This window comes from Erpetoichthys calabaricus, chromosome 15 (assembly GCF_900747795.2).
Source record: "Erpetoichthys calabaricus chromosome 15, fErpCal1.3, whole genome shotgun sequence".
NCBI classification, from domain to species: Eukaryota; Metazoa; Chordata; class Cladistia; order Polypteriformes; family Polypteridae; genus Erpetoichthys; species Erpetoichthys calabaricus.
The window spans coordinates 71,240,319-71,254,180 of NC_041408.2; the positions used below are offsets into that span (position 1 = coordinate 71,240,319).

Genomic DNA, 13,862 nt, shown 5'->3' on the forward strand with positions numbered 1-13,862 from the left:
TATGGGAGTTTCTTTACATCAACTGTGAGAATCAATGAGTCCTCACCAATGCAAAGATGACCAGCATTGAAACCATAATCCTGCAGAATGGACCACTACATCAGAATAACTGTTTCCTGTCTCTCCGTGTAAGTCGTCTGCTACCTCATTAGTCAAGGACAGACAGAGAACCTGGGAAGTTCAAAGTCCCCCTTAAGACCTACATTTTACAAGGCCCATATTTACACTACTAACTGAGAGACCCTCATTGTAGACTGTTTCAAATGGCATGATTAATCAAGAACCATTCTAATGAGGTGGGCAAAAGACAACAATAAAAGAAAAGGTTTTGTGACTGACATCTGTAGAGGCCACATTCAAACAGACCTTTTCCTATCTCTATTTCCTCGGATCTTGGTTCAAAGATTGGACTCCACAGCTGTCTAAGTTCACACATGTAACCTTAGTAGTTGTAAGTCTCATTTTGAATTAGGTTGAGGGGCTCTTCTCTCTTTACCAAAAGTTTTTACATACATATCTGGCAGTGATGACTTCACTCAAAGTGCCTGTGAGTACTTGCCATTGTTAGCTGGTGAATTCACAGACAAACTGAACTGTAAACATTTCAATGTCGAAATGTCAGAAATTAGTCAGTCAGTCAGTCATTGTCTAACCCGCTTTATCCTGAACAAGGTTGCGGGGGTGCCGGAGCCTATCTCAGCTAGAATAGGTTGCATGGCAGAAACAAACCCTGGGCAGGGTGCCAGTCCATTACAGGGCAAACACACACAGACATCCCAACCACACACTAGGGCCAATTTAGTATCGCCAATCCACCTAACCTGTATGTCTTTGGACTGAGAGAGGAAACTAGAGCACCCGGCACAAACCCATTGAGACAGGGAGAAAATGCAAACTCCACGCAGTGAGGACTCCGAATGCGAACCCTGGTCTCCTTACTACATGGCAGCACCGTGCTGCCCATCAGAAATCAGTATGAGCTGGTATTGATGGTTGTCTATTAGGTTTGCACCAATTTTTATTTATTTTGCAGATTAAGGATACTGTAGATATCAGTACCGAGTTATATTGCATTTGAATCATTTGTAAAATTAATTTGAAGAAAACAAATTTAGCCACCTTTAACTGCAGTCTAAATGTAGCCTTAGTAACACGGGAGTAAAATACAGACTCACACCCAGCCTGTATAGCCTTTTCAACACATTATTACCATCGCCACTATTTTGTAGCATTGCTCTGGGATTGTGGAGCAGTTGCCCCTGTGCCCCACTATAAATAGCGCCCATGTTCACTTTCATTAAATTTCATCTGCTACAAATCTACCCAAGCCTGCAATGCTGTTCATGACCCTCTATAATAATTCTGCAGATTCTAAATCATCTGCCCTCTGTTCTTGTTTAGTATCTGCAGATGTGACTAGCTGGTCATTTATGTTCTTATCCAGATCTTGTACATATATTAAAGAGAAGAGAAGCCCCAGAACTGATACCTGAAGGACAACATTTTTTTTCACCTAATTCTGAAAATGTTAGTCTTACTACAACCATTTGTTAACAGTGTTTAAGTCAATTCTTGAGCAGCTTTGGAGTTTGGTTTGTTACTTTTATGGGTGCCACCATGTTGGTGATGATAATGACATCTGCTGCTAGTCATGTGGGCCGGAGGTGACGCAGCAGGTGCAAACCCATGCAGAAACGGGGAGAATATGCAAACTCCATGCAGGGAGGACTCCGAATGTGAACTCTGGTCTCCTTACTGCAAGGCAGCAGCACTACCACTGCACTACCATGCCACCCCAATCAGAATTCAGTATGAGCTGGTATTCATGGTTGTCTATTAAGTTTGCACCTGACTAATTTGCCCTGCCACTATAAAACATGATGGTGTTTACAAACCTACATCTGAATTTAGTGAAGGACCAAACAACAGACTATCAACTAAGTATTACAAAGGCACTCGTGAAAAGACGGAGAACTGAACAGGGTTTCACTTGGTGACCACTTTGAAAGCAAGTCCTGACTTTGAGTTTTAGCTAACATTTTAACTTGGGTAGTTTAATACTGGGCGGCACGGTAGCGCTGCTGCCTCGCAGTAAGGAGACCTTGGTTCGCTTCCCAGGTCCTCCCTGCGTGGAGTTTGCATGTTCTCCCCATGTCTGCGTAGGTTTCCTCTGGGTACTCCAGTTTCCTCCCACAGTCCAAAGACATGCAGGTTAGGTGCATTGGCGATTCTAAATTGTGCTTGGTGTGTGTGTCCTGCGGTGGGCTGGTGCCCTGCCCGGGATTTGTTACTGTCTTGCACCCTGTGTTGGCTGGGATTGGGTCCAGTGGGACCCTGTGTTAGGATATAGCGGGTTGGATAATGGATGGCTGGCTAGTTTAATACTTGAGATCTGAGTGTAACAATTTCTGGCAATTCTCCGTTGTTATACAGTGTGCAAGACTGTTTAGTTATTAAGATATTATTTATCTGTTTGTAACTAATCACAGTTTTCAGTGGAAGAATGGTGACATTTTCAATGTTGTCAACATAAAATGAAAAAAGTTATAAGACAACAATCACAACCTGGTTTGGATGCAATCTACACATGGGTGGGGTTTCTGATGCAATATGTTACTAAAATACGTCTCAAATAAAGAATATTTTTTGCTCATTTTTTCTAAGGCCACTGCTAACGTAAATATGTTAATGATTAACCAATACACGGCACAGCGCTGCCGCCTCACAGTATAAGGAGACTGCGGTTTCATGTCCTGGGTGCCCCCTGCAGGGAGTTTACATGTGGGCTTACGTTAGTTTACCCTGTTTATTTTTTTTTCCCCCAAAGGCATGCAAGTTAGATGAATTGATGATGATAAGTTACCCGTAGTGTAAATGTGTACCTTGCGATGGGCTGGCGCTCGCTGCTTGCTTGGATAGGCCCCCGTGACTCTGCCCTGGATACGTGGATTAAGAAAATGAATCTGTCCTGCCCTAAACAACACTCTCTTTAATGTTGACTATCCTCAAAATGGTGAGAGATGCACTGTGCACAATTTCAATTACAAATTAGTCTACTATTTTAGATTTGGCTTGAGAGAGGTCACTTCAACTTGTATATTTTGTATTCAGTACTTTCCTCTTCTACAGGTCCAATGGCGGCTCTTGTCAGCAAAACAGACCTTCACTAGTCAGCACGAGCGACTGAAATGGCTGCACGCGTATGCCTGATGTTTCTGTGGGCTTGTGTCTCCTGTACAAAGAGTGGCGCGGCAGTGTGAGCAAATCTCCATCACACGCACCCCCCGTGACAAAATATTTTAAAAATGGAAATGGGATATCTGTCCCTTTGATGAAGCAAATAAACAACTGAAAAAGCCCTGACTAATAATCAGTTAACTAGGTCCCCAAACACACCCAAACCTTACACTAGGCGTCCATTTTCTATCTTGTTAAAATTATAGAGCGCTTATTTTACCACAATTACAGTACGTAGACAATAAACTCAAAAAAGCAATTTTTTCCATCATTTAAATGTCATTATTAGTATTTATGTATTTTTTAAATGTGTTAACGTAAGTGAGACTTACGTCTTATTGTAACTTTATACTAAGAACAATTTACAATCTTGACATGGGATGTGATTGAATACAGTGTAGGGACATTAAGCCGCGGTGATTGGGGTCCAAACTGCTTAACCGCGGCTTAGGTGGTCTGCGGCTTAAATATTTTTTGCATAAATTACAATAATTAATGAAAAAATAAATGTTTTTTGATCACAATCCTTTTGCTGAACATCATATGAAGCGTGTTTACGTTTATTACTCATGGCGTAAAAATTTTTAAAGCAAATTTGATGTGCTCGCTATAGATTCAGAAACTGAAGTGATTTACGTTGGGTTTGTGACTCATATTTATACAATTTCAAGTTTTATCAGATTATCGAATTAAAAATAATACTTTAAATATGAGTCGATTTTTTGCGGATTTACCGCGGATTAATTTTGTAGCATTGTAAGGTGTGAATCGGTTACAATGGCGGCCTCCATAACGCTGACACTCAGCGTGGATAAAACAGATTAATATTTGAATTTCATTGTAAGTTATTTTATTGTTTATTGATAAATAAAAGACTAATCTTCTATAAATACCTCTTTGAAGTTATAAGCCAGCATTTAAATATTTAATCCGTGATAGTGCATAGCATGTCAATCACGGACATTCGAAACGCCAAAATGACAGCTGTCAACACCTGTCTCGAGTGTTTGAGAGGCCATGTTTAGGTCCGTACGATCCATAGTGTCAAAAAATTGGGATCCAATCTTTTTGCACGGCTTAAGCGAATTCGCGGATTACTGGCCCGCCGCTTAATGGCCCTACACTGTATGTAGCAGTACAGCAGTGACTCTAAAAAATGGAATTAATTTTTACGGTTCGTCTGGACCCCCAAAATTCCTAAATGTCAAACTCCACCCATGCATTTAACTGTCCTACCAGACCAGCCATCAGATGAAGTAAATATAATGGCTAGAGGTCTTCACTGCAGGATTTGCAGATGTTCCTGTTGTTCTCTAACACAGACCTCCCATGCCACTGTTGTTCTGATGATGATGTGCGACTTTTCTGTCTGCCTGTCAGTCTATTTCAGCGTTATCCTTCTCTAATGACTTATTGTTTTCTCTTTCTGTTGAAGGTTTTGGGGCCTTTTATTTACAGTTATATTTCTCATGGAGCAACAGTTTACCTCAACGTAACACACAGCACAGCAGGGCAAAGACTCCGCAGCCCTATAATTAGTAGGTCCCGGTGTAATGAAGGCTGATGTTTAGGCCTCTGCTTGTCCGTCAGCACAGAAGATTCCCAAGAATCAAAGTTATTTCTGTGTTTCATATGATCACCTTTTGTAAGTGTGATGTAACAATTTTAAGTACCTTCATTTACTGAATAAAAAGTCTCTGCCTACGAAAACTGACCAAAAATAAGCAGTCAGAAGCCTTTAAAAATGTGAAAGCACTTTAGCAAAACTGATGTTTGAAACCTACTTTGTGTATAAACACTGTAAGTGAAGGATCCTTCAACTTTAAAATCTCCCACCCGTACTTTACCTTTGAATTTGAAGTGGATTCCAGGAAGCAAAGTCTGTTTCCAAATCCTTCAGCAGCTAAACAGAGTTTCTGTTGCTCTTTATGGATGGTGGCAGAACACTGGAGCACCACTTCATCATCCTGTGAAACAGAAGCAAAAACTCAGGTCAGATGGTCAAACCTCATACTGTCAAGGTCCTTTCATGATTAATACTTGTGGCAAAGCACTGCTTACCGTTTTCTTTTACCATTACTCCAATTGTTAAAAACATCACTCCATCCATTTTAAAATCAAAAGCATTTTTTTCTTGTAATGCAACAAAATTTAGTAAGGAAAACATACAAAAACCACTCTGTAAAGCCTTATAAATAGTCTTTCATGCTTAAAATTAACAAAATTTCCCAATAAATTCACACTCAAATACAAGAGGGACCCATATATTACACCTACAAGTGGTGATTCACTCAGCAACCAGCAGAGGGCACAAGCGGACAGATAAAGGACTCTCACAGAAGAACAGGTGGCCCCATTTATCACAGTCCCAAGGTCAGAATGCTGAAATATTCTTTTATTAAGGGTTTTGTTAATTGTTTCATCATTGTTAATCATTATCCTTTAGTGTCCTGCATTAGGTTATTCATGTCCTCATTTTCTTTAGTTATTTACTTTGTGAATTTTTTATTTTATTTGATGGTGGAGATACAGACTTATAATTAGGAAACAAGCTCACAGTGCTTTAATCAGCTTCTTTAAAGCCCCGGGGGTCTACTTAAGGCTCATTCCGGCCACTGAAACCTCACAGTGGCATTAGCCCTTGTTTTGTCTACTACTGCTACTTTTTCTTTCTCCATGTTGTTTTTTAAGTCTTCTAACCATTTCATTTCAGTTCTCTCGGGTTTTGACCTTTGGGTTTCTACATAGGGTTTTGACGTTTATATTTCATATTTTGGCTCATTTCTGTAATTATAGTTATTCTTCATTATTCTATTAGTTTATGCAGAGGATGTTTTGTTCAGCCCTTTTCCTATTCTTTGATGAAGAACCTGATTTTTTGTTATTTATTTTGTGCTCTGTATCAGTTTTAATGTTAAAATGTTAAATCTTTTTTGTGCTATTTATGTGTATATGTGACACCAGCAGGTAGTTTCATGATCGCTATGTCACATTAATGACGTAACATCCACTACATATAAATACAGCTGTGTCTTCATGCTGAGTTATCCATCCATCCATCCATCCATTTTCCAACCTGCTAAATCCGAACACAGGGGTCCGCTGGAGCCAATCCCAGCCAACACGGGGCGCAAGGCAGGAACCAATCTCAGGCAGGACACACACACACCAAGCACACACTAGGGACAATTGAGGATCGCCAACCCACCTAACCTGCATGTCTTTGGACTGTGGGAGGAAACCCACACAGACACGGGGAGAACATGCAAACTCCATGCAGGGAGGACCTGGGAAGCGAACCCGGGTCTCTTTAGTGAGAGGCAGCAGCGCTACCCACTGCGCCACCGTGCCGCCCATGCTGAGTTATCCCTTTGCTTAATTAAGAAAGTCTTTCTTGTAATTCTTGGTAACTCAGCTTTAAAAACCAAATAGCCTTTGGCTTCACTTCAAGACAGACTTTTTTTGGTTCCTCCTTTTCACTTGGTGCTCGTCTTATTTTTCTATCCACAGTTCTCGACGCTGCCTGGCTGACTTTGTTATTGGTTTGAAGTTGATGTCCCAAAATTTCTCACAATAATTCCCACATACCCAAGTATGCACACAATTTCTTTTTTTTTTTCCTTTTTTTTTTGTTTTGCATTATTTGATTCCTGTTTTACATTTTTTGAAATTAGCATTTTGTTTTTCTTTTTGATTTGCTAGTTTGTATTTTTCATGAGTTTGGTACTTTAGATTTTTCATTTTGTTCTTTCTTGATTGGATTTCAGATTTTGGCTTGGCAATTTGGGTAAGTATTTCTGTTTGATTCCTGTTATTGAATATTTGTATTTGTAGTATCTTTTCAATTTACTAGTTGTACTAGGGTGTTGTACCATGTTAGCCATTATGAATGTAAAGAAAAGTCAAGCAAAATGACACCTTTTATTGGCTAACTAAAAAGATTACAATATGCAAGCTTTCGAGGCAACTCAGGCCCATTCTTCAGGCAAGATGTAATCATTATATCTTGCCTGAAGAAGGGGCCTGAGTTGCCTCGAAAGCTTGCATATTGTAATCTTTTTAGTTAGCCAATAAAAGGTGTCATTTTGCTTGGCTTTTCTCTCAATTTACTAGTTGGTATTTTTCATCAGTTTGGTACTTAAGATTTGCTTTTTTTCCTGATTTAATTTTTCCACCTCATCTTAAATTCTTAACCTCTTTTCATGGTGAGGATCGCAGTGGCATTTGGCCAAGCAGGTCAGCCCAGACTTCCTGATACCCAGCTACAGATTCCAGCTTTTCCTGGGGAATTCCCAGGCATTCCCAAGCCAGCCAAGAGATATAATCCCTCCAGCGTGTCAGGAACGGCTCAAAGGGGAGCCATCCCAGGAGCTTCCCTATGTCTTGCCTAAACCACCTCGACTGGCTCCTCTCAGTCTGGAGGAGCAGTAACTCAACTCTGAGCCTCTCCCAAAAAGCTGAGCTTCTCACCCTATCAAGGAGTGTAAGCCCAGTCACCCTGCAGAGAAACCTCATTTTATGGTTTGTACTCGCAATCTCATTCTTTCAGATATTACCCACAGTTCATGACCATAGGTGAGGGCAGAGATGTTGCTCGACCAGTAAACCGAGAGTTTTGTCCTTAGACTTAGCTCCCTCTTCACCACCATGGACTGGTACAGTTCCCGAAGAACAGCAGCTGCTGCTGCAATCCACTTGCATTCCATTACTCCGTCATTTGTCAGAAAGATCCCAAGGTACTTGAACTCCTCCTCTAAGGGCAGTTGTACACTCACTGACAGAGCAATTCACTCGTTTCCGATAGAAATCCATGACCTCAGACTTGGAGGTGCTGATCCTCATCCCAGATGCTTGACACTCGGCAGCGAATCGATGAAGTGTGTGTGCTGAAGGTCACGATCAGATTAAGCAAAGAGGACAACATCAACTACCTAAAGCAACAACGCTACCTCTAACCTCCCCAACCGGACACCTTCACATCCTTGGCAGTGCCTTGATATCCCATCCATGAAAACCACAAACAGGAGTGGTGAGAAAACTCAGGGAGTCCAACACCCACAGTGAAAGAACTGGATTTGAAACCACTGCATTCATATAGCGAATAGCTCAAAAGAGCGGCCCTCTTAACCCCCCAAACACATGCCTCAGCATTTTATTTTAACTCAATTATTAAATAACTAAAAGTTTCATTTGTGGCCAGGGTTTTTTCCAACAGTTTCTCCCTCCTTTGGGCATTTGTTTTCATGGCAAATCACAACACACCAGCCTTCTGTACAAGAATGAGTCCCTGGGGTCATCATATTTGTAGCAATATAAACCCATTCCACGTACAGTAAGTTTCTATCATTTCAGAGTTTTGCAAAAATCAGAAACTCGTTCATTTACTATTTTAAGCATTTCTTTTTTCACTAGTTATACATTCTTAACGTCGTATTTTTTATTTTCCTTGTCAACATTTTGTTTACCTGCAGGTGCCGCCATTTTTCATTGTTAGAAAAGGAGCCCAGAAGTTATCGCATCATCAGACCATCACTATTTAACATGCCACCACACTAACTTCCTTTTTCCGAATTTGTGAACTTTAAAATTTTTGTCCGGAAGCTAAAACAAACCAAACATTTAAGGATTTGAAATTTTTCGCTGTGGTTTTTTTGGCTTTGCTTGGTTGTGGGTTACTAACTTTTATTGGTCTTATTGACTCTGATTTAATCTCCTTCAGCTGCTTTATGATGTCAGAAACCCCCATAGTCTTTAGTTGACTTTACTAAAGGAAGCACAAAGTCGTTGGCATGGACTCAACTGATGGGAGAAACCCAAACTGGGAGAGACAGTTGGAGGTGATACTGGGAATGCTTATGTGGCACTTCATTGGGTTAGTCAGCAGTCACCCCAAAAGTCAGACATCAAGGTGGGTCCAGAGAGGTAGAAAGGTTATCGTTTTCCCCCTTTTGTATTATTATTTCCTTTGCTCACTCTTCAATTCTTTTTCTCCAATAAATGTCTTAGTTTTGGGTATTCTCGCTTATCATTTCAGTTTAGAGATGGCTCAAGAGCAGCCCCTACACTCCACCTAATCCTATGGAGCAAAAAAGACAAACAGTATAAAATAAGGAACCTAAAAAAATGTCAGTGTGTCAGGTTCTAAGCTTCTTAAGACTGACCGATGTTAAAATACGATTGCAGAAAAAGAGCAACAGTCAAGAAGAACCGAACACTCACTCAGACCGGGCCAGAGTCTAGTAACAAATTACCATCACTAGTGGCCTGCAGAAGTTGGTGTCCATTAGAATTTCATCTTCCACTTGTTTTAATGTCTCTATTCTACATTTTTCATCTATGCTTTGTATACATTTAAAATATTTCTGTTTTGTGAATTTCTATAACTATTCAACTTGTACCTTCATTTATGTATACCATATGTCTGTTTTCAATCAATTTTTGTTTTTCATCTTTTTGAAGGACTCTTGAAAATGAGTACTCAATTCACTTATGTAAAAGTTATAGAAAATGATTGCTTTTCTTTGAGTTACCATGACAACCGCAGTCAAGGTCGCAAGGCAATATTACTGTTCTAAAAAGTAAACTGCTTCATCCTTGGCCATAACAGGCAGAGCTCCTCAAATGGACTAATGCTCACATATGTCAAAGGAACTGATGATTCCATTGTCTAATAACTGAGTCTGAGAATGACTGACTGACTGACTGCCTGACTCAAAGAGTGGCTGACTTCAGAGTGGGTTAGTTCTTTTATCATAAGAAATGTTCTTCTTTCAAACACTGTATTCGGACGAGACTAGTTTTTACATCAAGAGGTGGGGTAATGTCAGTGCTTGAAGTGGGCTGGTATGCAGCAGTGCTCCCCATTCTTGCCTTATGAGTACTGGTAGTTAATGTATTTATAAAGGTGTGTACCATCAGTTCAGACCATATCAGCAACCCTTATTTATAACATCAATATGTCCGTTTACAACCCAAATGGGGCCCACACATACACATACCAAAACCGCATTTCGATATTAATTGTGCACACCTCCAAGGGGATACGACATCCCCCGTACCACATCCCCCCATTATTTGGCACGCATGACAAGGAGTACTGGCTGCTCTTTCTTTCCACTTCAGGCACTCGATAAAGTATTTATTACTGGAGAATCTCTGTAATTTTAGTCCCATCTGAATCACTCAAATGATGGTTTTACTGACAAGTTGATTGCACGGGCAAAGTTTAACCAGGAATTATTTTTATAGAAAGAAAAAAATTCTGTAATCTTTGCTGAGACATGAACATGCAGTCTGTAAAGAGGGATGACAAAAGCAATTAGGACGGAAAAACAATCACAGAGGTTCTCTGGTAATAACAGCTTTACACCACCTCAGTGTGTAAAACTAGTCCTGTCTGAATAGGCCTGGTGTTCTGCAAAACTGATATTTTTTTGAATGAAAGATCAAGAGGTGAAACGTAGCCAAAAAGAAAGGCCAAGTTCAGTACCAAATAGTCATTAAACTGTAGCGTCTAAACCCAAATACTAAACCAAAATTCTTAGTCAGGAAAACACACGCAGAGAACTGTTAACCAGCAAAACACATAAAGAAAACATGCAATGAAACATCTTTTGAAATTGAATCTGCAATCTGAGGCAACCGGGAAAGGTACAATGCTGACCTTTATACCTTTGACCTGGTAATGTCAAACACCACACACTTTCGAACATTAGAAAAATTTTGATGACAACAGGCCATTCAGCCCAACAAAGCTCACCAGTCCTATCCACCTAATTACACCAAAATAACATCAACTCAAGTTTTGAAAGTCCCTAAAGTCCTACAGTCTACCACACCACTTGGTAGCTTATTCCACGTGTCTGTGGTTATCTGTGTGAAGATGAACTTCCAATGCTTGCGTGAAATGTACCCTCAAGAAGTTTCCAACTGTGTTCCACTGGATCCACTGTGCTAATTCCTTTCATAATTTTAAACACTTTATTAAACCTCCTCTTAATCTCCTTTTGCTTAAGATGAAAAGATTCATCTGTTTTAATCTTTCCTCCTAATTCATCCTCTGTAGCCCTTAAATCAGCCTAGTCGCTCATCTGTGAACTTTCCCTTCTATGTCTTTTTTTAGTCCAGGGACTAAAACTGAACACAGTATTGCAGGTACAGCCTTACAAGTGCGTTTTTATGTGTAAGCATAACCTCCTTGAACTTGTACTCTGCACATTGCATATAAACTCACATTCTGTTATCCTTCTTAATGGCTTCTGAACGCCGCCTAGCAGTTGATAGCGTTGAGTCCACTATGACTCCTAAATCCTTCTCATAAGGGGTACTTTTGACTTTCGGGACTCCCATTGTGCATTCAAATCACTCATTTTCACTTCCTACATGCAATACTTTACATTTACTTACATTAAATTTCATCTACTACAAATCTGCCCAAGCCTGTATTCTGTTAAAGTCCCTCTGTGATGATTCAATGCATTCTAGATTATCTGGCAATCCACCTAACCAATTTATTGTTTATATTCCTTTCCAAATCATTTATATATATATATTAAAAATAGCAGCAGCCCTGCAGGACACCACCCAATTCTGATAAGGTTCCTCACACCATAATCTTCTGCTTAGTGTACTTTGGCCAATGCTACAATCATCCATCTACACACTATACCCTGAATCCCCACTTCTTTTAGTTTGATGCCCAACTTCTCAACCTTATGAAGTGCTTTCTGAAAATCTAGATAAATAATATCATATTCACCTCTCTAATTGTGTTCTTTAGTTGGTTCCTCATATAATTCCAGCCTGTGGTATAACATGACCTCCCTCTTCTGAACCCAGATTGACTATTCAGTGACACTCTTGTTCTTGCCATGTGCTGCTTGATATTTTCCTTAATAATTTCTTCCATTAAAATACTTGCAATGCATGTTAAGCCTACAGGCCTATAGTTACTCAGATCTGCCTGACCACCCTTTGTATACAGTAGAATGGAATAATATGTGCCATTTTCTAGTCCTTTGAAATTTCCTCAGTGTGAACTGACTTCCTACAAAGGTTCATCAAGGGTTTATATCAGGACAAACTAGCGCCTTTAAGCACTAGAGGATTAATGTTATGTGGTCCTTGTGATTTGTATGATTTCAGCCTATTCGATCCCCTAGATCCTCTAGAATTTCCAAATCACTCAGTACCTCCTTAGCAGTCCCTGTTACCACTGTGAGGTTATCCACTTCCTCACATGTTAAATCTTCAGAAAAATGTGAGAATATGCGGACAACAATTTTGGACGATCTGCTGTGGCAACCCCGAACAGAAGCAGCCGAAAGAAGAAGAAGAGCATCTGCTATTTCCTTTTCTGTATTTTTTCATTCCTCTTTACTATTCCTGATACACTTCACCTCCACGTTGACTGTTCTTTTTACTTCTACAATACTGAAATAATCTCTTTTGAGTCATCTTTCTTTTTACCTGCAATATTTCTCTCTAACTGCCTTTTAGCTTCCCTAATATCCTTCTTAACAGTTGCCTTCATGCTCTCCTACACCCTACAGTTCACACTGGAGTTCTCAGTCTTAGTACGCTTTATACTGCTGCTTTTTTCCCTTTGTAGCTTCTTTACCAACTCTTTATTAATCCACTGAAGTATTTTTTTTAATTTCCTACAAATTTAAAAGTTTGCCTAACAAAGGCATAGCAATCATCAACATAAATTCCTCAAATTCTTCAAATTGAATGAAAATTAACCTCAAAGAAATGTCAGAAATAGATCCCTTGGGTTTTAAAACTCTATTCCACACTTAGAACATTTGATAAAAGCCCAAGGAAAACTCACCAAAATGAAATAAAGCAGCTGATCAAAGCACATGGAGTCCCAGAACTTCACTGGCCCATGTGTGAGATGTGCGGTACAGGATATTAGGATATTTTTATGAAAACTGGTGTGGTCAAACTTGAGGTGCTTTGACACGTGGGACACCCCGGAACACTCTGAGGTAATCCTAAACTCTCTTTTCATATGAACATATGAGACCGACCCTCACAGTGTACTCAATATGCTCCGACTTGAGTGGAAATGATGTTAGCACAGCAAGATTCTGAAGAAAAAGGGACATGTGATTAAGTTTCTGGCTCCATTAAAAATGCATCTAAAATGATCGTCTTTTGTTTCAACATTTACTTTCTAGCTATCTGATTAAGTGCTTCCTCTTAGCATGACGATGAATCACTCCCAGCATGTTTTGGCTGATTATGGATATCAGAAAGATTTACTGTACCGCACTTGGCTTAATATTTCTTTCCTTGATTATGAAGAACTGCTCACCACCCTGAGGCCGACAGGTTTCCTCAAATATAAAAAGGTAAAAAAAAAAACATACCTTCAATTTATTGGGAGTCTCTTTTGAATATTTCAGGCAAACATTGTCCACCTAATACTCAAGCTGTTAAAATTCATTTCAATTACATAACTAATTCTGATGGTCCACGAACATGAAAATAAGTAAGATCAAAAGAAAAACACCAATGGATTTTTCAAAGGAGAAACAAGCTGAATGTCTGGGGAGAATACAGAGGACTGGAAAAGGAATAAATGAACTGAGAGGCCATTTAATCACACGGGAGTACTG

The 13,862-nt window shown here is 39.7% G+C and overlaps 1 protein-coding gene across 3 annotated transcripts in view; it reads right to left on the reverse strand.

The window, feature by feature from the left end:
• Window positions 1-13,862, reverse strand: part of ryr2a (ryanodine receptor 2a (cardiac)) — a 657,734-nt gene that overhangs the window by 416,725 nt on the left and 227,147 nt on the right. For all 3 annotated transcript variants that reach the window (XM_051919561.1, XM_051919560.1, XM_051919559.1), the window contains exon 2: window positions 5,085-5,204. In XM_051919561.1, coding sequence (XP_051775521.1) covers window positions 5,085-5,204 — 120 coding nt within the window. The remainder of the gene's footprint in view (window positions 1-5,084; window positions 5,205-13,862) is intronic.